Source organism: Corticium candelabrum, chromosome 22 (assembly GCF_963422355.1).
Source record: "Corticium candelabrum chromosome 22, ooCorCand1.1, whole genome shotgun sequence".
NCBI classification, from domain to species: domain Eukaryota; kingdom Metazoa; phylum Porifera; class Homoscleromorpha; order Homosclerophorida; family Plakinidae; genus Corticium; species Corticium candelabrum.
In genome coordinates this window covers 2,436,427-2,460,467 of record NC_085106.1, presented here as the reverse complement: position 1 = coordinate 2,460,467, position 24,041 = coordinate 2,436,427, and the positions used below count along the sequence as shown (strand labels likewise).

The 24,041-nt window shown below is 41.6% G+C and overlaps 5 protein-coding genes and 1 long non-coding RNA gene across 6 annotated transcripts; 2 read left to right on the top strand and 4 right to left on the bottom strand.

Moving 5' to 3' along the window:
* Positions 1-232: 232 nt before the first annotated feature.
* Positions 233-3,857, top strand: LOC134197208 (glucose-6-phosphate 1-dehydrogenase-like). Its single transcript, XM_062666486.1, has 11 exons — positions 233-345; positions 399-436; positions 499-840; positions 907-1,065; positions 1,670-1,889; positions 1,958-2,174; positions 2,848-2,960; positions 3,023-3,115; positions 3,225-3,301; positions 3,355-3,447; positions 3,517-3,857. Exons 1-11 carry the CDS (start codon positions 286-288, stop codon positions 3,605-3,607), a joined length of 1,503 nt encoding a protein of 500 aa, XP_062522470.1. The 5' UTR covers positions 233-285; the 3' UTR covers positions 3,608-3,857.
* Positions 3,858-5,099: 1,242 nt separating this feature from the next.
* LOC134197386 (uncharacterized) lies at positions 5,100-7,407 on the bottom strand. The gene is made up of 3 exons (XM_062666700.1): positions 7,097-7,407; positions 5,555-6,453; positions 5,100-5,487 (listed from the first exon to the last, which is right to left on the bottom strand). Exons 1-3 carry the CDS (start codon positions 7,355-7,357, stop codon positions 5,280-5,282), a joined length of 1,368 nt encoding a protein of 455 aa, XP_062522684.1. The 5' UTR covers positions 7,358-7,407; the 3' UTR covers positions 5,100-5,279.
* Positions 7,408-8,657: 1,250 nt separating this feature from the next.
* On the bottom strand, positions 8,658-10,646 carry LOC134197394 (uncharacterized). The gene is made up of 3 exons (XM_062666709.1): positions 10,280-10,646; positions 8,989-9,880; positions 8,658-8,919 (listed from the first exon to the last, which is right to left on the bottom strand). The coding sequence occupies exons 2-3, from the start codon at positions 9,450-9,452 to the stop codon at positions 8,712-8,714; spliced, it is 672 nt and encodes a 223-aa protein (XP_062522693.1). The 5' UTR covers positions 9,453-9,880; positions 10,280-10,646; the 3' UTR covers positions 8,658-8,711.
* A 6,639-nt stretch (positions 10,647-17,285) lies between these two features.
* Positions 17,286-20,107, bottom strand: LOC134197689 (WD repeat-containing protein 26 homolog). The gene is made up of 3 exons (XM_062667034.1): positions 19,838-20,107; positions 18,474-19,366; positions 17,286-18,404 (listed from the first exon to the last, which is right to left on the bottom strand). Exons 1-3 carry the CDS (start codon positions 20,105-20,107, stop codon positions 18,194-18,196), a joined length of 1,374 nt encoding a protein of 457 aa, XP_062523018.1. The 3' UTR covers positions 17,286-18,193.
* Positions 20,108-20,487: 380 nt separating this feature from the next.
* Positions 20,488-21,034, bottom strand: LOC134197245 (uncharacterized). The gene is made up of 3 exons (XR_009972612.1): positions 20,991-21,034; positions 20,820-20,909; positions 20,488-20,743 (listed from the first exon to the last, which is right to left on the bottom strand). It is a non-coding gene; the product is annotated as an uncharacterized LOC134197245 (long non-coding RNA).
* A 38-nt stretch (positions 21,035-21,072) lies between these two features.
* LOC134197244 (UDP-galactose translocator-like) lies at positions 21,073-23,760 on the top strand. The gene is made up of 3 exons (XM_062666530.1): positions 21,073-21,230; positions 21,308-21,630; positions 22,773-23,760. Exons 1-3 carry the CDS (start codon positions 21,182-21,184, stop codon positions 23,448-23,450), a joined length of 1,050 nt encoding a protein of 349 aa, XP_062522514.1. The 5' UTR covers positions 21,073-21,181; the 3' UTR covers positions 23,451-23,760.
* Positions 23,761-24,041: the final 281 nt, after the last annotated feature.

The window sequence follows — 24,041 nt, the reverse complement described above, 5'->3', positions numbered from 1 at the left end:
GTGTGCTGAATTTTTGTAATTGTACATGTGGTTATGGATGCTATCGTTGTCTAAAACAAGATTTGGATAAAATAAAACAATTTTATATTAGTTATTGGAAAGATACTTTGGTTTTGAGATTTAATTACTTTTAATTAATTAATTAAGCTAGATTCCTTAGCGTTACGCCCAGTACGTCACTTCCGCGTACAATTAAATATGAACGCTGTGATTGGCTCTTGTCTTTCTAAGCGTTAGCCCGTATGGGGTATGTGAGGGTTTCACCGGTCCTGGGATCACTCTGAAATGGCAGCCCAGCCTCTCAGCAGCACGGACACATTTATCTTCGTCGTTCTCGGTGCTTCGGTAAGAGCATAAGTGCAAAAACGAGTACACCTTTTTACCTTCGTTTGCTGTAGGGAGATTTGGCAAAGAAGAAAATTTATCCCACACTATGGTTGGTCTCTTACTCCAAATTCTACTTCGTGTTTTGCGGGGCTAGGGCTGTTGTGATGTTAGGCAACTGTATCGCCACGAGTTGTCACCCAAAAAGACGTTTTTTGTTGGCTATGCTCGCTCTGATTTGACGGTTTCTGAGTTGAGACGTAAAGCGGAGCCTTTTCTCAAACACTCTGACGACGAGAAATCGCGCTTGGACAGTTTCTGGGAGGCGTGCTCGTACGTGAAGGGCTCCTATGACCAGGCGAAAGGATTTGAAGATCTTAACGCCGCTATGGAGAAGATAGAGAGTCAACATGTTAAGGGTGCTGCCAGGGCTCATCGTCTCTTCTACTTGGCATTGCCTCCATCTGTTTTTGAGCCGGTTACTGCCAACATTAGGGCTCACTGTTTTGGGAAGAAGTGGGTGACACATTTTCTGTCTGGGCGTGTTAGGGTGGCACAAATTCATTGATTGTACATGTGCAGGGGATGGAATCGTGTGATTGTAGAGAAACCGTTTGGGAAGGATTCTGCGAGTTCTGCAGCTTTGTCGAAGCACTTGTCTTCGGTGTTTGCTGAGGAGGAGATGTATCGTATCGATCATTACTTGGGGAAAGAGATGGTTCAGAATCTGCTCATTTTGAGGTATTGTATTCATGACAACATAAAGGTACAGTAGGTGCATGGACCAATGGGACAGTCAACAGACATTAGGATATAGAAATTATTAGTTATACATTGTCAAGATTGCTGTGGTACTCACTAATGCATATCTACCTTTCTGCTGTTCTCTCTACATTAAGTATATAGGCTATGGGTTATGGTCTGTGGCAACAATAGGATAGGAAATGACATTAGTTGAATGCACATATGTACCAGTATGCCAACTTTGTGGAAGCTAAATCAGACATTAGCTTAAAAGCTAGAACACATTGGGTGCATAAGCAGGAGGACACTAGTCCAAGAGCCTTTGGGAAACTTCTTGAGTTACTAATAGATAAAACAACAAACTTACAGTTTTGCAGTAGGATTGGTATGTTTTATGAGGTTATTTTTTGCAATTTCCCTCTTGCAGCTATTATGCAATTTTAATTTTGCAATTTCTAATGAATGTTACTACCGGTATTTCATAGGTATGATACTATAATGTATGTTTGCAAATTTTTATTTTGTGATTTTTAAATAAACTAAAATACCGCAAAACATTCCAATCCTACAGTAATCACCAACAGTTACATGTATATATTAGGTTTGCGAACAACATATTTGGTCCCATATGGAATCGCAACTACATTGCATCTGTGGTCATTTCATTCAAAGAGCCATTTGGCACTCAAGGACGTGGTGGCTATTTTGATGAGTTTGGCATCATTCGAGATGTCATGCAGAATCACCTCCTTCAAATTCTCTGTCTCACAGCCATGGAGAAACCATGCACAAAGAGTGCTGAGGACTTGCGAGATGAAAAGGCAATTAACACTTGATTAGTTAGTCATGATGAATTGTGTTTAATGAAATTCTGTGTTATGTGCTGCAGGTGAAGGTTTTGAAGTGTATTGATCCGTTTAATATGGCTGATGTCGTGTTGGGTCAATATGTTGGTGATCCAGAAGGAACTGGTGATGCAAAGCTTGGATATTTGGATGATCCGACAGTTCCTAAGGGCTCGGTTACACCAACGTTTGCTGCAGCAGTTGCTTTTTTGAAGAACGAGAGGTGGGATGGTGTGCCATTCATTATACGTGCTGGTAAAGGTGAGTGGAGATAGTAGTCTGGCTTTTTGCACTTCAACATTTATTTTGGCTTAATACGTGATTGCTGGTTTGATTTTGCCTGTGAGTGTCTGTTTATCAGTTTGTCTGTATGTCTGTCTGTCTGTGAAAAGTTAACTAAAAGTTTAATACGCGATACACTACATTGACCTTATCAGGGTCTTACAATGACTATGTAGAGTTAACTAAAGAACACGAAACTGAAAAGTGTCTGTCTGTCTTCTTGATAATGTGGATGGATGGATAGATAACACGAGTAGGAAGACATCACAGCTTGCAGAGCCACCATAGAAGACGGCTAGCGCTGACGTGAGGTAAAAATGCCTACAATCCATGATGACAACGCTCAAACGAAGGAAATATTATTAATTGGCACAAATACATGAAGAGGGAAGTACCAAACAATGAATTGTATACAGCAGACTGTGCAGATCTGTCTGTTTATTTGTTTGCTAAGTGTTTTGTGGCTCTTTTATAAGCATTAATTAATTCAGTATACCAGCACTCTAGTTTCGTTGTTATAGAACCCTAAAAGCCTTTGATGTGAATGTGAACCATCTTAATTAATAAGTAAAACAATTAAATCAAATTTGTTAGTTTCTTATGTCACTTTTGCAGCTCTATATAATTAACGATTATTTCTGTTTGATGATAGCACTGAATGAGAGAAAAACAGAGATACGCATTCAGTTTCATGACGTGCCTGGTGACATATTTGAGGGTCAAGCTCAACGAAATGAGCTGGTGATACGTGTGCAACCAAACGAGGTACATGAATATTGACGACTGTTAATTATTGGATTGACAATGGAATGGTATATTGTTTGCAGTCGATCTATGTGAAGATGATGCTGAAGAAGCCGGGAATGTCATTTTCTCCAGTGGAAAGCGAACTTGATCTGACATATCACTCAAGATATAAGGTTGGATTGTGTGTGTGTGTGTGTGTGTGTGTGTGTGCACGCGTGTGCGCACGTGCTTGCATATGCACATGAATTTGTGTTTGGATGTATTATAATACATTTGTGTTAGGATACTAGGTTGCCAGATGCATATGAAAGGCTTTTGTTGGATGTCTTTTACGGCAGCCAGTCTCACTTTGTTCGAACGTAGGCTTGACGTTTATCTCATCAACGTTTGTGTTAAAAAATGTTTATTGTAGAGATGAGCTGGCTGAGGCATGGCGTATTTTTACTCCCATGCTTCATTCCATTGAACGAGAAAAACGGAAACCACTTCAATACAAATATGGCAGGTGCATTGACTATGCATGCTGGCTGATTGGCTGAGAGTACTGTAGACATTGAATGTTTTCACTCTTTAGTCGTGGGCCTCCAGAATTTGACAAACTGTGTGCCAAGTTTGGCTACAAGTATACAGGAACGTATGAGTGGAGTAAGCCCGAGAAGAAGTAACGTTGGGGTGTTTCAAACATTCAACAGCCATAGACGGAATTCTTTTAGTAATCAGCTTGTAACAATCAATTTCCTCGTTCCCTTAGATGCTAGGGTTGTGATTTGTGATCAATTTTTATTTTAGCTTTCCATGTATGGGTCCATATGTGCTATTGCTTTGATGATGAAACATTTGAATTATCGATGTTTCGAACTTGCTGTGTGTGCAGCAAATTGAATAGAATTCCAACTTGAGCATGTAAGCTCTTTCTGTGTGGTGTAGATGAGTTGGATAATGTTGCAATGAAATAGTACACTAAGAAAGTTTACATCTGTCATCATACAGTTGTGATGTAAGGACAACAGTTCAGTCATCAGTTGTTACCTGATGTGTGAAACGCTAGGGATAGTAACACTTGCCGGTCATTTTCTGTATGAGCTTGATGGACATACCGTCTTGCATTTGATTAAAACCAATTTGGAGATGCTTGCTGGAAAGGCTGTTGGTTGAGGAAATGCCAAGGTAGAAGTACAGTAACACCATGCAAAGCTACAGTCGGATGTCAGTTATCCGAACGCATCAGTTAACCAGGTCTTTCTCCTCCATGGGGGATTGAGATGACTAGCTGGACACTTGAGCCTACAACAAGGTGTAATGTCAAGTTACAGTAGTAACATTATATGGTAAACTACTTTCTTATTATTATCTTATAGAGTACAGTCAAGTTTGTGTGTTTTGTGCAATTGTTGTTCAGTATACATGTGTTTGGGTTATGTGAGTGCATGTGGGCAGCCTTGAAGGCCCAGGAACACCTGTTTGCATGGCAGGAGAGTGAACGTCAGTTATCCGAAAGATATTCAGAGTTATGAACAGGGTTGGGTTCCAAAGTGTTCCGATAACTGACATTTGACTGTGATTGAAGAGTAGAAACCAATATACTGTAAGTCAATAAATGTTCGTAACTAAAAGTGTTGTAAACTGTCGCAAACTCTATTTCGTAAGAAATAATGTTCGTAAACTTCCCTCTTGTGTCTTGAGCAGATGCTTGGAAGTGGCAATGATCAACATCCAGGTAGGTCTGCGGACGTTGCAACTTCATTCACAATATGTCTCTGATTTCTTGACTTGCAAAAGCCAATTTGTTGACAGCTAGTGCATGCAGGACACTACCCTGAGCCGCGAGTTGTTATTGCCAAACTCAGTCATTGAAGACAATCATTTAGACAGCGTTGTATGTGCATATGCATGGATATTTGGGCTACAAACGGTAGTAAGCGATTTAAGTTAGTAAATTTACGAAGTTTACAAATTAAATAATAGCTTACAAAAATTTAGAGATTTACAGTAGATGGATTTGAATTGTTCTGTGATGTACAGGTTTAGACATTTAGTACAATCCTAATTAGAACATCTGCATGTATTTCTATTGGGAGAGCCAAACTCTGTAGCATAACGAGTCTTCATTAGGTACTAGGTGAACTTTCGGATGCAAACAACTGCATCGCTATGACGTATCACTAGAAGATATTAGTGGTGATAATAATCATAATGTCAACAATAACAAATAATGATAATGATAATATAAAATATCTAAGAACAGCGACAACAATATCAGCAATAGTCATAAAATCTACAAATTGGCTGGCTTGTATTAAAATTTATCCCACATATCAAAGTTTACTGTTGACACGGTTAATTGCTATCTTTCATTGTCAGTTGGATTCCAGTATGTTGAAAGCACCAGATTCGAACAGTATGATCATCACCAGCGCTTGCCATCACGTGTGGTCGATCTGGACAGAACGTCACAGCATTACATGTTCCTTTATGACCACGCAGTTGCCCTATCTCGATGCGGTGTGTCTGCTCCCATATGTGAATAACACCTGAATCAGATCCACTGCAAGGAATCACAATGAACTAAATGTACTGATTGTGTGTTCAATATATGAAATCTGCCTACTTACCAAGCAACAAGTTTTTCTGTTATACCAGGATGCAGGTAGTAGGCACGACTAGGATGGGCCATATTCTCTGTTGGCAGAGTGTGCAGCAGCTGTAGTGTGACAACATCGTATATGGACAATCTTACATCTCTGATTTTTCCATTCTGTCTCATAATTGTGGCAATAATTTTGCTTTCATCGTGGGAAACAACAACTCCTTCTGCATGTGAGTGACGATCCAATGGAACTATACAATCAAATTGACTTTGAAGACTTTCCGTCACATTGTCTTGCCTGTGTGGTACATGTAATGGTATACCACTGGCATCACTTGCTATTTTGACTGATGCAAAATGATCAACTGTACTCATAAATAGTTGACAGAAGAGCATTCTTTGGTGCTGTCTGGGGTGGATAACTCTACAATGCCGCAATGGATGAATGATGTGAAACTCAAGCGATGCTCTAACTACATCTACTCTAAGTTGGGAGGTGTCCACACGGAAATCGGTGCACATTTTTTGTAGGTTTCCAACATCCAAGATAGTGATGATAAGCAACCGTCTCGGAACAACATCAAGGACATTTTGAAGGTAGCTAGTCACCATCCAGCTGCTATTAAACCAAGTTGGACACCCACGTACATTTCGAACAACATGGCAAATATTGCCTGTTTTTGCATTACAAATAATGGCTAACTGAGTGTAGGAACAGTCTCGTGACACACTCAATAAGTAATGGTCTCCAGGGCTAAATTCAACATACATCAGTTGAAAACCGTCAATTGGAGGCTTACGTGCATCGAGTTGCCATAGCATTTCCAATCTCTCTACATCACTGACGTTCCAAACAGTCAGACGGCCTTCTTTCCCAGCGGCTGCTAGTAGAGCTCCATCATGGGAGAAACTCAAATGCCATACCTATGATCATAATGACTGCTTTTTAGAAACGAGCACAGGCTTGTATTAAAGTACAAGTTTTAGTTTACAGCATCTAGGTCACTCACCCAAAGTGCATGTGTCTTGCCATTGTTGTGTAGGTTTTTTCCCAATCAGTTTACTGTTCCAAAAGATCTATTGCTAAGACAGTGTGTACCCCTTAGGACTAACTAGCAGCTAATGTTAATACATTCTGTTTAATTCTTAATGCTAGTTAGGCACAGGAAACGTAGAAGTTACGTGTATTAGTGTACAGACTACTCCCCAAGGCTGCTGAGCTGCAACACGTGGTTTTGCATGTGGCATTATGGAAGTGAGTTTTTATGCTAGCTGTAAAACACATGCGTATGAGAAGAGGACGAGTCTAGCGTACACGTACTGTCTGTGTCTTCTAAAAGTAATGATATTTCTTATAATTAAACGACAGGTATTGGTTTTGAGGTTCATGATTACGCTAAGTTTCTAGATGCTGTGATTAGGAAATTTGTGTTAGGAATATGTTCATGATGACTTGTGCTAATGAATTAATCAGAAACACTCAACTGCAGAAATAACAAACGCGTAGTGGTAGATCCTTAATTAATTAATTTATTTATTTATCTTATACTTAATTAATTGATTAGACCTCATCAGCTTGTTCTTCGATAACTTTTGAGTGACGAACATTGCCGAGATTTACAAGTCGTCTGTATTCTTTGTAACAAGGTCTCATTTCTTCTGGAAATGATTGAATTTTGTAGTCAACCTGCAAACGACGTCGCCAGAGGCTGCGGGATAGAGATACGCCTCGCCAGCGAGAACACACCATTCCGCTTACAGTGAGATCACGGGCACTGAGAAATGAGAACACGTTGACCAGCAGAGGATCAGGAAGTATACTCCACATGATGGTAATTATTGGTGGTTTACGCACGCGCAACTTATACGCCTTTTCGTCTTCCGCCTTTCGCCCACCAGAGGAGAACGCAAAATATCAAAGTTCGCTAATCAGGCAGAGCTGCCAACTCTCCCGCATTGAGCGGGAGACTCCCGTATTTGGGACCCTTCTCCCGCCTACCCGCATTTGGCATCAAATCTTCTGACCATTGGTGGGTGTGACCAAAAATGATGGGCGTGCCTGTTCTGTGAAACAGTACACCTTACAGTTTTAGTACGTACATGCATTAGCCTCGAACTTCCAGACCAGAGTGCGCGCAAAACGCGAGAACTCTCGCGCTTTGCGAGCTCCCTGATCTGGAAATTGGAGGCTATACATGCATGTGTACATACATACTTGATATCCCAATATCAATTTTTATGTGCCAGCCCCTCTCTTCATCCGGCTCTTTCATAACATACTTGGTCAAAATAACGACATAGAAGGAGGAGTCGGTCAGAAGTGGAAAAGGGAGAGGGGCTGGTTACCTGATTACCATATGTATTACTGGAAAGCGATCCAAGAAGGCCACAAGAAAATAGAATCCAGAACATTCCAGCTAGCCACGAGAATGTGCACGTACTTTGTTCTTAGATTCTTATAACGGACAGTAGTACGTACAGTACAAGTTCTGTGTTTAATTAACTATTATGTTTAGTAATTGGTGTTGATATTGTGTGTCGCTGATTAGGCACATTAATCAATCAGTTATACATTTTTTGCACTATAATTAAATTAATTAATGGCTTCTACTCCAACCGGGAATGCAAATACTTAAATTTTGATGATTAGATATTATTTATATATTAACACTTATTACGATATAATTTTTTATATATTACTGCTATTGTAGGCGTGTCCCAAAAAATTTGGACTCACGCATTCTCTCGCATTTTTTCCTGCAAACTCACGCATTTTGACACTGCTAGGTTGGCAGGTCTGCTACTGATACCCAACTGGTCTGTAATCTAGTGGGATGGTACCCAGTTGCACAACAGGAAGTCGACCTGTTGGGGATTGTGTGTACAAAAGTGCGGTTCACCTGATAACCTGATACCCAACGTTAGCCAGACCTGTAGACCAGGAGCATATATAGGCAATCGACTTGTTCTACAAACTATAGTTCTTCATCTTTCATTAATGTTTAGTATGAGTCTCTATGACTAATGTGGTCAGGTCCTGGATATCTGTCACCTCACATTATCATTAAAGTTTTGTAATATAATAATAACTACATATTATATGTACAACAACAACAGTGCTCGCAAAATCATACTCATTCTCTGTGTTGTAAACACCCAGCATTACATTGAATATACTATCACTATTTGCTATCGTTCATTGTTGGTTCAATCGCAGTAGGTTGAAAGTGCCAGATTCGAACAGTGTGGTCATCACCAGCACTTGCCATCACATGGAGTCGACCTGGACAGAAGGTGACGGCACTACAGATCCCTTTATGACCATGTATTTGTCCTATCTCGGTGCCATTTGTCCAATCCCATATGTGAATGATGCCCGAATCAGATCCACTGCAAGAAATCACACAATATCAGAATTGAATGTGTAGATCATATTCAATACAAAATTTGTTAACCTACCAGGTAATAACTTCCTCTGTCACACCAGGAAACAGATAGTAGGAGCTACTGGGACGAGCCATATTGTCTGATGGCAGTGTGTGCAGCAGCTGTAGTGTAACAATATCGTATATACACAATCTAACTGCCTCAAGACGTTCAGTCACAACTGAAGCAATAAGTTTGCTCTCATCCCGAGAGAGTACAATTCCACATGCGTGCGAGTGATGATCCAATGCAACTATACCATCAAACTGATCTTGTGGACTTTCCATCACATCGTTGTCTTGCCGATGTGTCAATGGTTTACTATTGGCATCGCTTGCTATTTTAACCGACGCAAAGTGATCGACGTCATCCATATTCAGTTGACAGAAGAGAACGGTTTGGTGCCGTCGAGGGCGAATAATCTTACAATGCTGCAATTGACGAATGTTGTGATAATCAAACATGACACAAACAACATCAACTTTTGATTGGTACATGTGAACACTCTGATTGGTACACGTCCCTTCTTTTATGTTCCCGACATCCAAGATAGTGATGATAAACAACCTCCCAGTGTACCATAAAAGTAACTAGTCACAATCCAACTGTTACTATACCAGGTTGCAAACACATTTAGGAATAGATCTTGAACGATAAGAAGAACAGTCCCCGTTTTTGAGTTACAGACAATAGCCGAGGCATCAAAATTCTGTCGTTGCACACTCACACTAGCCAATAGAGAACGATCATCAGGGCTGAATTCTACATACATGATTTCATTGCTGTTAACTGGAGGCTCGTGCACACTGAGTTGTCATAGCATTTCGAGTCTCTCCAAGTTGCTGGTGTTCCAGACAATCAGACGACCTTCTTTCCCAGCTGCTGCTAGCAGAGTTCTATCATGGGAGAAACCCACATGCCATACCTATATCACAATACTGCCTGTTAGAAATCAGTGCACACCTAGCTGCTATTGGCGTGGTAACAAAGGTACACTGATGTATTGAGATATTCATACAAAACATTAGTTAATTTGATTCAATGTGTTACAGCCTTTGAAAGAATATCTACAACTAGAATTAATGTTTGTTTGCCATCTTTTATAGTACTGTAGGTTTTGCTAAATGGGTTGTGTCGTATCATTCAACGTTGGGTCAATCTAAAACAGAAAAATAAATTCCAGCAACAGCTGAAACACTGAAGTTGTTACACTCTGTTGTAATACTATTAATTTAAACACTGCAGATATAAAGTTCCGACGGATTACGCATGCGTGATAAATTAATCTAGGTAATTCATAGGTGTAATGTACGCTCTAGTCTACCTCATCGATGTGTTCTTTAATAATCTTTGCGTCAAGAACATTGCTAATATGTGCAAGACGTCTGTATTCTTTGTACAAAGGCCTTTGCTTTTCTGGAAACGAGTAAATTTTGAAGTCGATCTTCAAAGGCGGCGAGATAGAGATACGCCTCGCCAGCAAGAACACACCACTCCGCTTACGGTGAGATCACGAGCACCGAGAAATGAAAACACGTTAACAAGGAAAGGATCGGGAAGCACACTCCAGTCTGTTTCCATGATACGCACGCGCAGAGTCTTGCGGTTACAAAGTCCCTTTGTTTTTGTGTCTTCGCTTCACGGTCTGCATGATGGGGAGTGAAGTCGGTGAAATAACTCTAAAGATTGGTTCGTGGCTTGCATTCAGCATGTTTTCTCTGCCGTCTTCGACGGCTATCATTTGTACGGCTCTTGTGTGTGGTACTGTTGTCTACATTGCGAGGACTGCCATGCGTGGATGCGGAAGTGCGTCGAAACACTCCTAAGATATAGTTGAGGTGTGCAGGATTGCCGTGCGTGCGACTGTACTGTACTGGCATATAATACGTGATTTTCTGTGGCTGTTTTGCATAGACGTTTGTTGCTTCAAATGTAGCTAGCTACGTCTTTCTAGAATAATTGTTGCTTCGAATTCTGTGAGTATCAAGCGATGTTGAATTCTAGCGCACAATAGCGTTGATTTTGCATACAAAGACTCTTTTCGTTTCGACTGCAAATTCGAGTTCCGATCCAAGTGCGTGATGAGTGTCATAATTCCGTCAGGTGGGCTGGGCTGGTGTATGGGCGTGATGTGTGCTGGGCTGAGATATCGTGTTAGTCCTATTCCATGGACGTAGCACGCGTAAATTGTGTCAAATTCTCGTCGGCTGGGCTAGCCTAGTAGGTTCACTCGTCGGCTGAGCTATCCTAGCTTGTTAGATTGTTGCACTCGTCGGTTAGCTGGGCTAGCGTAGCATGTTCCACTCACCGGCGTAGCGTCGGGGGGGATGGGGGAGGCTGGGATGGGGGAGGCTGGGATGGGGGAGGCTGGGATGGGGGAGACTGGGATGGGGAGGTTGGGATGGGGGAAGCTAGAGCCCCAAACATTTTGAGCGTGCCACTTCGCTTCAAGCAGAAATATAATTAGCTACGAGCGTAAAAGAAGGACACCAATTAAGTGGTGGACTGCTTCGCGAGAAGCTTACTCTAAACGGGCTGAATTGACTTCCGGTCTGTCTGTCGGTATGTTTGTATGTTTGTTTGTAAGCGTGTGTCATGCTCGGGAGTTTGTCGAGCCAATCAGCAGTCGTTTTGGGATGTGAAACGTAGGTGACGTAACAATAGCATATCGGCGTGAATCACTCTCGGGAATTTGTTGAGCCAATCAGCAGTCCTTTGGGAGACCAACAATGGGTGACGTAACAATCCCGCGCATTATGACAAAAAAGCCGAGATGTCGTAAACCTCCATTTTACGGTCAAACTGTCGTCAAACCGAGAAGCGCAGAGTAAAGTTCAGGTAATAGTTGTATGCGTTTGTTACTCTTTACAAAAGAATCGCAGAACAAACGAATTCATCGTTTTCAAGAAGCCAAGCGAAGGTCCCATGGGACCACGCATGTGTACCGTTGCGCACCACCAGCATGTCATTCGCGATCTTCAAGAGAGCAATATGTTCTAAGTAGGACTGCTAATGAACGATCGACGTCGTCTTGCAAGAAAGATTCGTAGGAAACGTTGACGCTGCTTTCTTCTGGATCCTGTCGCCAGCTGTACATGATGTCGATCGCTTCACAGTATTTTCCATGCAGATAGGAGACGTACATCAATCTCTAGCTACAACGAATTAGCGGAACGAAAGATGGGGACGATTCAATAAAAGTATGATAATCCATCTCAATAGCTAATTAATTTATTAACTTCCAGTGATGCAAGAGCGCTGTGTATCTGTGTATCAAGCGATGCTGAAGCGCACAATAGCGTTGATTTTGCATACAAGGACTCTTTCAGTTTCTACCGAAATTCCAGTTTGGGGCTGTATGGGGCGTGGGGCTGTATGAGGCGTGATGTGTGCTGGACTGAGTTAGCATATTAGTCGGTAGCGACACCTAATTCGGAGAAGTTTTGGTCACGCCTTACTTCACGATCGTGTTTCTCTTTACCGAAGTGCTTGATTGGCTTGTACCCTAGATAATCTTGTAGAGTAACTGTTGACACTTCGATGGAGCGACGCTCGTTTCGGGCGACCACCCTTCAGAATGTGGGCGGTTCGTGAGAAATCATTATCTCTCCCAGTGATCCTAATTTGGAACATTATTTTCTCCCAGACACAACTATCACATCGCGTTGCGATTTTGTCATGTGTTCATCTAGTCTAGATCTGTACTGACGATGTAGAATAATTTTGGTGAATGTTTCGGCTCTGGCTACCATTTTCTCCTTATCTTGCCGAAGGTAAGCTAAAACGGCCTGATTCTCTCGATTAATCGTTTATTAGTGCAAAAACATGGTACAGACGGTAACATATATCTACTAGCATGGTGCTTGCACGTTTCATTTGGTGTGGGTGGCAATATGGCGTACAGAGTGATTTTTCTTAATGCCTAATTGAAATTAATCACTTACGAGGTAGTTTTGAGGCACATACAAAATTCTTACTGTCTGGATTTTATTGGTATGCACTCACAGACTTCCTTAGCACCAGTCATCTCCGTCCTGAAGTGGACATCTCATTCAACGAATGTGTACTAGTCTACCGACCCCCGACTCAATTACATGTAGGTAGCTATACAGGCAGGCCTAGACAGCTACTTTTATTGCAATGAACCTTTGAAAAGCACACTGCTACGCATGTAGAGTAACGGTGTTGTACATGTTCCCTTGTGTCTGATCCTGCACGTGGGTGGAGCAAACGAAGTCATTTGATCTAAATGATTTGAACTTTTCCCAACTGTGTTTCTGAATACATGTCGACGTTTGCTTCGTCTCAATCTACTGCTTTCCAAGAAGCAGTTGATGCTGTTAGGTCAAAGCGTTTATCAGTTCGTCAAGCAGCAAAGACCCATGGCTGTGCTACAACAATTCTCTACAGCCACGTCCGTCCGTGGTGTTGCTAGACACCAGCAAACTGGCAGGCCTACCACGCTTTCAGAGCTAGAAGAGAAGGTAGTGGCTCGTGCATGCATAGCTCTAGAAACATTGGCTACCCAGCTACAAGTGACCTGGTTGGGCTTGTGCTTAAGCAATATCTAGCAGATGTTGGTTGTCAAAGCTCTTTTCCATCAGGCGAGCCATCAAAGAAGTGGTGGAGTGCTTTCTTCAAACGCTGGCCAGAACTAACTCAAAGAAAACCTCAGCATCTAACAATCCAACGAGCCAAGTGTTGCACAACTGAAGTTATCGATGGTTTCTTTACAAAACTGGGGGAAGTACGTACTGAGGGATGAAGGTCTGCTTGAGCTAAAGTACAGTGACCTTACGGCTCGCCTATGGAACTGTGATGAAACAGGTCTTTGCACTTCTGTAACTTCTACAAAAGTCATTGCAGACCCAGATCCAGGAATTTTTGAAAGAGGGGAGTTGACCTGGTAGTAGTTATTTATAGCATTACTAACTTTGTCTTTCTAATGAAATTATATAAAATTATTGAACCACGCCTATTGAAAAAGAGGGGTTTTAACTCCCTGAACCTCCATCTTGATCAGGGCCTGCATTGTCAGAAGAGGAGACTAGCATGTTGTTGAAGTAGGCAGTGGATCCGGCAGAGAGAAAATTACAGTGCTAGCCTGTGGATCAGCAGTGGGCGAAAAGCTTCCTCCCTATGTTGTGCATAAAGCTAAGACAGCTGATCCAGCATGGATGGAAAAGGAACAAGATATACCAGCAGTGACTCTGGATGGATGGAAGAAGCACGATTCACAGAATGGTTTTGCTCTGTCTTTTTGCCAGCTACAGAATCAGTGCGAAAGTCTCTGTCTGTGATGCTTATTCTAGATGGTCATGGCTCACACATCTCACTGAAAGTAGTAACATGTGCCAGGGAAAACAACATAATTATATTTTGCTTACCACCACACACAACACGCATTCTACAGCTCTTAGCTGTGAGTGTCTTTCGAACTGTCAAGAGAGCCTGGAGTCAAGTCTTAAAAATCTACAAAACTGAAACATGTCAGGCAGTAGTCACAAAAATCCTGTCCTTCTCTATTAGGTGAAGAAATTATGGGAAAACAGTGTTTAATTTCCCTGAGCATTTGGTCAGTGGCTTTCGAGCAACAGGTATTCATCCTTTTAAACAGGAAAGTTATTGCACATGGTGAACTTAATAATCCATCAATGTTTTACACGAAATGCAGCTATGATCGCCTGACAACAGCAACACCAATCACAGAAAAAATAACATCCATCTTCAAGGAGCATTTTCAAGACAAGTTCACCAATCCTGCCTCTAGGAGCGAAAGGCTTCAGCTCAACTATTACGGAGAATCAGTGACTAGCGAAGAAGCCGTACAACGCCTCAGAGAAAGAGAACGCCAAAGAAAGAAAGAAAGAAGAAACGAAGGAATGCCGAAGTTGACTTAGCTTTGTCCCTTAGCTAGTAGTAGTCAAGAAAATCTGTGCCAGGGATGTGGTAAGCACTTTGAAAACGATACCACAGATGATCAGCAGTGCTGGCTAGGCTGCGACAAAGCAGGCTGCAGAAGGTGGTACCACTACAGTCTACTGGTGCGCCATGTTTACAGACATGCCTGATATGGCCGAGTTGTGGATCTGCTCAGCATGTTCTTGAAGATACATCTTTCATAAATTCTTCCTTGAGCTCAGTAAAAATAATTTCCTTTATGTAGAAACCACTTCTCTATGTAAGAGTAACGTTAGCACTACATTGCAAATGGTTGATATTAATGACGATGTTGCAAAATTCTAGACTCAAGTCCATCTGATAAAAAGATGAACACTTCCTATGCTGTAAATTACGTTGCTCAGGCATATCCGCAGTTCCTTTTCGTCTCTGCATGATGATAGTTAGCAGTCTTTCTTTCACATCGTAAATGACACAGAAACCTCACAAAAATCGGTTGAAGATCAATGGTCACTACGTCCTTGGCGATGATGTAGTTTAACATCTACAAAAACAACAAAGAATTGAAGCTAAATCTTCATGATTTCAAGAATACGCAACAACGAGTAAGCAACATTGGAACGTGGTCTACCCTGCTCGACAAGCACAGTCCTATCCTCAGTAGCCGTGCATGTAGCTTTAGCTCTTCGGTACTGGGAGCGCACAAATCAAGACTCTTGCAAACGCGGTTAGCAAGAAAACGACTGTTCCGAATTAAAATCCCGTATAATGATATCAACTATCACGCAATATTTCAAACGTCTTGTGATCACTACGAGCAGCAGCGACTGCGTGCACTCCCACTAGTCTTACGAGTAAGGTCATGCATTGGTCTACAATATCAAATACAATGGTTGGGGCGTGACCGGAAGTGTTCCGAAATATATGCCGCTACTCTATCCCATGGACGTAGCATGCGTAAATTGTGTCAAATTCTCGTCGGCTGAGCTAGCCTAGTAGGTTCACTCGTCGGCCTCGATAGCCTATAGATTGGTGCGCTCGTCGGCTAGCTGGGCTAGCGTAGCATGTTCCACTTGTCATTTGACAGTCGACGAGAAGCGCGTCAACGGAGGTTGACATTAGGGAACTGAAATCCCCTCAGAAACAGGGAATGGGATCCGATTAAACATGCGCATGCACGCGCACAATAAAGCGTTGCGCGTGCAGCAGCAGACAGTGCGTAGTCTAGTGTACGCTAGTTAGCAGGTCGATCGACTGCAAGTGCAAGTGTCAGTCGATCTTGTTTTACATTTCATGTAGCACCTAAAATATTTTGTTGTTGTCTAAAATCAACAAAATCTTAATTAATTAATTAATTATAAAGTTATAGTGTAGAAACATAAAATCATATTTGAACTTTTTGAGAGATTTTCAAGGCAAATAATGTGTACAGTGTTCACTCTCAATCACATACCTACATTACTCTAGCTAATTTGTATAATTAATATTAATAAAAGTAGAGCATTATTCTAGCATTGTCCTAAAGTATAGAACACTATCTAGCTAAAGGATGACTATCACTATATTTTTAGCTGTTTTTGTACAAAACTGGGATTATAACTAATCAATTAAAAGTAAAGTTCGTGAATTTATCTGAATCGAAATAGCTTCTCTAGTAAACTTAGCTTGCTTGAAACAAACTAGGCTCAGTTTTCATGCTGATGGTTGCGCTAGTGTTTACTTAAATGAAAGTTAGCTGCTTTAGTTCTAACTCTTTGTTGTAATTTTATTTTATTTAGAAAGTGATCGGTACGTACACGCGAGTCAAGGTTAAAGCGTATTTACTAGCGTCGACTTGCTATAGATAGGAAAGATAGTACATGAATGTATATGACTTTAGTGTTAGGGTTTAGTTTAGTTATAGTTGCTCAATCAATTACAGTAACAATATGGTTAGAGTTGCTCGATTAATTACAATATTTATAATGGGATTACGGTAAAGTATAATTAATAGGATTAAGTTAATGTGTTCGATGAAAGCAGCTTTACGATTGGGTAGACACTACAGTTAAATACAAAGTTAAAGCTAAGTAGTTTAATTAATTAACTTACTAGCAGGTATTGCATAGGGTTAGAGAAGAAATACGTTTGATTAATTAGGCTACATTAGGTTTACAACTAAATTAAGTTGTATAGTGATTAAGGTAGCTAGAGCTGTGATTTGGGTAATTTAAATTTGTGTGTGTGTGTGTGTGTGTGTACGTGTGTGTGTATGTGTGTGTGTGTGTGTGTGTGTGTGTGTGTGTGTGTGTGTGTGTGTGTGTGTGTGTGTGTCTGTGTGTGTGTGTGTGTGTGTGTGTGTGTGTGTGTGTGTGTGTGTGTGTGTGTGTGTGTGTGTGTGTGTCTGTGTGTGTGTGTGTGTGTCTGTGTCTGTGTCTGTGTCTGTGTGTCTGTGTCTGTGTCTGTGTATTGTGAATATTAATGTAAATTTTATTAATTTTGTCTCTATTTATTGTCATTATCATTAATTAATCATTAGCTTGTTGCTAGCTAGAATGTATAATTCTTTGAAAACACAGGGTGACTAAAGATAATTAACTAAATATCATCAATGTCCCACACTAGACTTCGAATTTCAGCACATGCACATGCTGCGTAACTCTTGGCTTGTTATTTCTCAATTCTGTAGCGTTCCTAGATCTTGCATCACTTAAAGTATTGAGGTGGACGCGACTACCATACTTTCGTTGAGACGCTGCTACCATCTTCGTTTCTCTAGTTAATTCGTCGTAGCTAGAGATCGATCTTGTACGTCTCCTACCTGCATGGGAAAAACTTGAATGCGACCGGATCCAGAAGAAAGCAGCGTCAACGTTTCCTACGTATCTTTCTTGCAAGACGACGTCGATCGCGTTCATAATCATGCAGTCCTACCCCCAACCCTTCTCGTGAACTGTTCAACACTGGCTGCCGATAATTGCTCCTTCCACCGACTGTAGACAAAATAGAAGCCGGCTATGGAGACAAAGAGTGCGGATCATGGATAGAGAACGTGTTGAGCAGCAGAGGATCTGGACGTACACTCCGGCCATTCTGCCTCCATGATGTTCAATCCTTAGATGCGTTTTTGGATCACCCAGAGAGGCAAATTACTGTTTAATTAACTCGCTAATGTTTAGTATGAGTCTCTATGACTAATGTGGTCAGGTCATGCATATCTGTCACCTCACAATATCATTAGAGTTTTTTTGTAATATAATAATAACTACATATTATATGTACAACAACAACAACAGTGCTCATAAAATCATACTCATTCTCTGTGTTGTAAATACCCTGCATTACATTGAATTTACTATCAGTATTTGCTATCGTTCATTGTTGGTTCAGTTGCAGTAGGTTGAAAGCGCCAGATTCGAACAGTGTGGTCATCACCAGCACTTGCCATCACATGGGGTCGACCTGGACAGAAGGTGACGGCACTACAGATCCCTTTATGACCATGTATTTGTCCTATCTCAGTGCCATTTGTCCAATCCCATATGTGAATGATGCCCGAATCAGATCCGCTGCAAGAAATCACACAATATCAGAATTGAATGTGTAGATCATATCCAATACAAAATCTGTTAGCCTACCAGGTAATAACTTCCTCTGTCACACTAGGAAACAGATAGTAGGAGCTACTGGGACGAGCCATATTGTCTGACGGCAGTGTGTGCAGCAGCTGTAGTGTAACAACATCATATATACACAATTTAACTGCCTCAAGACGTTCAGTCACAACTGAAGCAATAAGTTTGCTCTCATCCCGAGAGAGTACAATTCCACATGCGTGCGAGTGATGATCCAATGCAACTATACCATCAAACTGATCTTGTGGACTCTCCATCACATCGTTGCCTTGCCGATGTGTCAATGGTTTACTATTGGCATCGCTCGCTATTTTAACCGACGCAAAGTGATCGACGTCATCCATATTCAGTTGACAGAAGAGAACGGTTTGGTGCTGTCGAGGGCGAATAATCCTACAATGCTGCAACTGACGAATGTTGTGATAATCAAACATGACACAAACAACATCAACTTTTGATTGGTACATGTGAACACTCTGATTGATACACGTCCCTTCTTTTATGTTCCCCACATCCAAGATAGTGATGATAAACAAACCTCCCAGTGTACCATAAAAGTAACTAGTCACAATCCAACTGTTACTATACCAGGTTGCAAACACATTTAGGAATAGATCTTGAACGATAAGAAGAACAGTCCCCGTTTTTGAGTTACAGACAATAGCCGAGGCATCAAAATTCTGTCGTTGCACACTCACACTAGCCAATAGAAAACGATCATCAGGGCTGAATTCTACATACATGATTTCATTGCTGTTAACTGGAGGCTCGTGCACACTGAGTTGCCATAGCATTTCGAGTCTCTCCAAGTTGCTGGTGTTCCAGACAATCAGACGACCTTCTTTCCCAGCTGCTGCTAGCAGAGTTCCATCATGGGAGAAACCCACATGCCATACCTATATCACAATACTGCCTGTTAGAAATCAGTGCACACCTAGCTGCTATTGGCGTGGTAACAAAGGTACACTGATGTATTGAGATATTCATACAAAACATTAATTAATTTGGTTCAATATGTTACAGCCTTTGAAAGAATATCTACAACTAGAATTAATGTTTGTTTGCCATCTTTTATAGTACTGTAGGTTATGCTAAATGGGTTGTGTGTCCTATCATCCAAACACTACCACTTACAACTCTACGAATTTTTTCTAGATTGTTCTTCTGGTGACACCATCACTATACAACGTTGGGTCAATTTAAAACAGAAAAATAAGTTTCAGCAAATGCTAAAACACTAAAGCTGTTACACTATGTTGTAATACTATTATTTTAAACACTGCAGATATAAAGTTCCGACGGATTACGCATGCGTGATAGATTAGTTTAGGTAATTCCTAGGTGTACGCTCTAGACTAGTAGTCTACCTCATCGATGAGTTCTTTAATAATCTTTGAGTCAAGAACATTGCTACTATGTGCAAGACGTCTGTATTCTTTGTACAAAGGCCTATGATCTTCCGGAAACGAGTGAATTTTGTAGTCAATCTTCAAAAGGTGTCGCCACAGGCGGCGAGATAGAGATACGCCTCGCCAGTGAGAACACACCACTCCGCATATGGTGAGATCACGAGCACCGAGGAATGAAAACACGCTAACAAGGAGAGAATCGGGAAGCACACTCCAGTCTGTCTCCATAACTTACGCACGCGCAGTAGACGTAGACCCTTTCCGACTCGTCATTCCCGGAATGTCAATCCTTGACAATCCGGGGAATGACGAGGGCGGAGACTGGATAGAATGCAAGGTCTACTTGTTGCTGAATGCGTTGCTGCTTGACACAACTTCATAAATTTAGGGTTATATACTGGCGTTGTCTTGTAAGGACGCACTTTATTTAAAGAATTATGCACAGTCTAGACCTACATTTATATCTATTTTTAGTTTTATCACGTGACTAGACTACACCAATAGGCTTTCGTACTATGTAAGCTGAACACGTCTACTAGATTGGAAGCAGTGCGTCTGCCAACATCTGCCACTGTCATGCACTCGCAAGCAGTAACTACAAATTCACATTTGATTATTTATAATCAATATTGTATTTTGTATTAGCAATGTCCGAGCAAGTCACATTTGTGAGTTTGACAGAGACGTACAGTCGTAGCTACTCTACAAATACTCGCAACTCCTATCAACAGTAACAACTAGAAATCTTAGTGTCATCATTGTACGGGTGCAGGCACTGGCAGAGGAGCGTTCAAGTCTACTTCAGCTATCTCGCTGGCAATAAAGACTCCAGCAGCGAAAAACAAAAGGTTACGAACAAACGACCTAGATTGCAAACCAACAAAACACCAGATGAAACGTCAAAGAGTGGTATGACAACCAGTTGGAAAATGTGACTAACCAGCGATAAGGGTCGTGGTAGACAGACTTGATTTGATCCCAAACAACAGCAAGTTTCCTCGTCTTCTCCTCTACTTCAGGCATAATCACCCTGCACTCAGAAACCGTTTGAGCATGCGCACTAGATAAATTTGTAAACTACTAAATTATTAGTTTGCGATAAAATACTGACTCTGTCTTTTGTCACGCAGCAGCAACAAACTCTGAAAGACTTGCTGCACGACTGTCTAGCTGTTCAAGTTAATTACTCTGGGTCTCCGAGGCGACATGTTATCCGGGGACTTTATTATTGAAAAGTTTAATAACTAAACTGAGGGTGGATTTGTTGCTGCCATCGCCTAATTTATTTCATGTTTTATTCGGATGGAAGAAGGTCGTAAGGATGTCATCATGCCAGCGTCCAAAAAAGGAGGTAGGCCCACCTCGCTCTTTCACCTCTCACTGAGTGTAAACAAAACGGTGTACGTGACCACCGTCTGTTTGCTCTAGGTTCGTGGTTGAAGTACGTCAGTCTTTGTGTGTTGGTCGTACAGAATGCCGCCATGGTTCTGACGACTCGCTACTCTCGCACAGTTCCCGGAGATATGTTCATTGCCACGACGGCGGTTGTGAGCGCCGAGTTCATGAAACTAGCGACGTGCCTTGTCGTTTTGGGATTCGAGCATCGGATGGGTCTCTTTGGCGTCTTGTGGCAACATCTCTTTGTACAGTGTGTTGACTGTCTCAAGTTGGCTGTGCCTGCGCTGCTCTATACTGCGCAGAATAATCTCCTGTATGTGGCAATAGGGAATCTTGATGCTGCAGTTTTTCAGGTGATTGGGTGGTGTGTCTGTCTTTCTGTCTTTCTGTCCGTCTGTCTGTGTGTCTGTTTGTCTGTTTGTATGTATGTATGTCTGCTGTCTCTCTGTCTGTCTCTCTGTCTGTTTGTCTGTCTGTTTGTCTGTCTGTCTGTCTGTCTGTCTGTCTGTCTGTCTGTCTGTCTGTCAATACATATATTTTTCATAAATGAACTATAGCATCAAAGCAATAGCTAATCTACGTGTCCATTACATACATGAAAACTGGTTAAAACTAGAATGCACACTATATACGCACTAAATACACGTACACATTATGACTAGACGAAAGGGACCTATGATCCCAGTCTCTAAATGTTTATGACTGTCCACTGAGAGCTGAAGTCTTCCTGCAGCTGTATTCATTGAGGAAAGATGAGAACTTCTTTGTAAGGGTCTTGCTATTGCATTTTTGGAGTTGGATGGCAAACATTTTCTCTAATAGTCCAGGAATTCTGGTGCATTTGGTTTGCCCTCCTCATTGACTGAATTATGAGATAGATGTTGCAGATATTGAAACCCTTTTACTCCCCATCTTCCAAAGTACTCGAAGACAGGGGTATCAGTCTCACAGAGCCACTGCCCCATCGGTGTATGCGGAGTTGGGAATGGTTTCAGAGCTCCATGGATGGGTGAGAGATATATCTATGTCGATGGTAGATCCCGACTGTGTGTCAAAACAACAATATCTGGCCTATCCTCGGTGTTTGTATAACGATGGCGTGGCTCTCTACAGTGGTGTATGTGTAGACTTCTCAGACAATCTGACCATAAAGACGTAATTTATTCATGAGACCAAACAGGGCCTCCGCCCAGCTTGCAGGTTATTAGATGGTATCCACTGTCGTTGATGTTCAATCCGCAATTGCATTCTCCGCCCAATCAGGAAAAATGGGAAGACCAAACTTCAAGGAGCTCTGTCTGTCTGTCTGTCTGTGCACATGCATGCACACACCACACACGTGTGCACACACACACACACACACACACACACACACACACACACACACACACACACACACACACACACACACATCTACTACAACTAACAGTTAAACAGCTTGTTTTTGTGGATTCTAAACATAGAACCTTGTCTTAGTGTTGATGCTTTTCTCTAGGTTACATATCAACTAAAAATTTTGACGACTGCATTATTCTCTGTTGTAATTCTGAGGAAATCATTAGTCCGTTTACAATGGCTTTCATTGCTGATACTATTTGCTGGAGTGTCGATCGTCCAAGTGCAGCAACACCAACAACACACCAATCAGTCCCAGTCTCAGTCATCACCCTCTAATGCTCAAAATCCACTAGTTGGTCTTGCAGCAGTCGTAGTAGGATGCCTGTTTTCGGGATTTGCCGGTGTGTACTTTGAAAAGATCCTGAAAGGCACGCAAGCGTCTATATGGCTACGAAACGTTCAGTTGGGATTGTTCGGTACAATACTGGGTCTGATCGGAATGGTGATGAAAGATGGAGCTGTAGTAGCTGACAAAGGGTTTTTCTTCGGCTACAGTCCACTCGTTTGGGGCGTGATCGCCCAACAGGCATTCGGTGGACTTCTTGTTGCCGTCGTTGTTAAATACGCCGATAACATTTTGAAAGGCTTTGCGACATCGATAGCGATCATGTTGTCATGCATCGCGTCGATCTTCCTTTTCGACTTTCATCTTACGTCGAAGTTTACTACCGGCGCTGGACTTGTTATACTGGCGGTTTACTTGTATGGTCGACCGTCTAAAGTGGCGAGCTCGACTTCGTCTGGGTCGAAGCAGTCAGCAGAGTCAAAGAGTTAGTAGTAATGAAAGGTGAAGAGACTGAGTGTCTACAGAGTGACGCTTGGGTTGTTATGTCGTGGATAGCTTGTGATGTATGACACAGGCATATACGGATAATTGCATCAGATATATTGAGCTTGCTGAAGTACCTTTGTAAGTGGGACTTTGCTTGGGTCGATTGAGTATGGTGTGAACAACTTATTGGGTGAAGGATGGTATACTACTGTTGTTTGGTCAAATACGATTGTGCAAGGATATGTGTACATGATCATGTCGGTACTGTGTATATGTGCACACTATCATGCATACAAATAAAAGTTATGAATATTGGCAATCTTTTGTGTTATCGTGTCTCTGCAACTGTTGTTAACAGTTTTAGTGGACCTTCCAATGTGGGTTGTCATTTGACTGCAGATAGGACTCACTATTCCATTGTAGTCGTATTACAGCTGCTATGGTGTGTTTGGATGGTTGTTGTGTAGGGACTTTGTTTATCATACATATTGAAGTTTATGAATGTGTACACTGTATACATCCCATGTGTACAATCCCTTGTATACTTTCTTGTTGACTTTAGATGTTGTCTGGATGTGTTGGATGGTCTGTAGA

Coding starts and splice junctions, on each gene's coding strand:
- LOC134197208 (XM_062666486.1), top strand. CDS start 286: ATGGCAGCCCAGCCTCTCAGCAGCACGGACACATTTATCTTCGTCGTT. Junction 2,961..3,022: donor TACGTGTGCAACCAAACGAG/GTACATGAATAT, acceptor TATTGTTTGCAG/TCGATCTATGTGAAGATGAT. Junction 3,302..3,354: donor CAGTCTCACTTTGTTCGAAC/GTAGGCTTGACG, acceptor TGTTTATTGTAG/AGATGAGCTGGCTGAGGCAT.
- LOC134197386 (XM_062666700.1), bottom strand. CDS start 7,357: ATGTGGAGTATACTTCCTGATCCTCTGCTGGTCAACGTGTTCTCATTT. Junction 6,454..7,096: donor TCGAAGAACAAGCTGATGAG/GTCTAATCAATT, acceptor TTATGATCATAG/GTATGGCATTTGAGTTTCTC. Junction 5,488..5,554: donor ACAGAAAAACTTGTTGCTTG/GTAAGTAGGCAG, acceptor GATTCCTTGCAG/TGGATCTGATTCAGGTGTTA.
- LOC134197394 (XM_062666709.1), bottom strand. CDS start 9,452: ATGTACCAATCAAAAGTTGATGTTGTTTGTGTCATGTTTGATTATCAC. Junction 8,920..8,988: donor ACAGAGGAAGTTATTACCTG/GTAGGTTAACAA, acceptor GATTTCTTGCAG/TGGATCTGATTCGGGCATCA.
- LOC134197689 (XM_062667034.1), bottom strand. CDS start 20,107: ATGGAGACAGACTGGAGTGTGCTTCCCGATTCTCTCCTTGTTAGCGTG. Junction 19,367..19,837: donor TTAAAGAACTCATCGATGAG/GTAGACTACTAG, acceptor ATTGTGATATAG/GTATGGCATGTGGGTTTCTC. Junction 18,405..18,473: donor ACAGAGGAAGTTATTACCTG/GTAGGCTAACAG, acceptor GATTTCTTGCAG/CGGATCTGATTCGGGCATCA.
- LOC134197244 (XM_062666530.1), top strand. CDS start 21,182: ATGGAAGAAGGTCGTAAGGATGTCATCATGCCAGCGTCCAAAAAAGGA. Junction 21,231..21,307: donor GCCAGCGTCCAAAAAAGGAG/GTAGGCCCACCT, acceptor TGTTTGCTCTAG/GTTCGTGGTTGAAGTACGTC. Junction 21,631..22,772: donor TTGATGCTGCAGTTTTTCAG/GTGATTGGGTGG, acceptor GCTTTTCTCTAG/GTTACATATCAACTAAAAAT.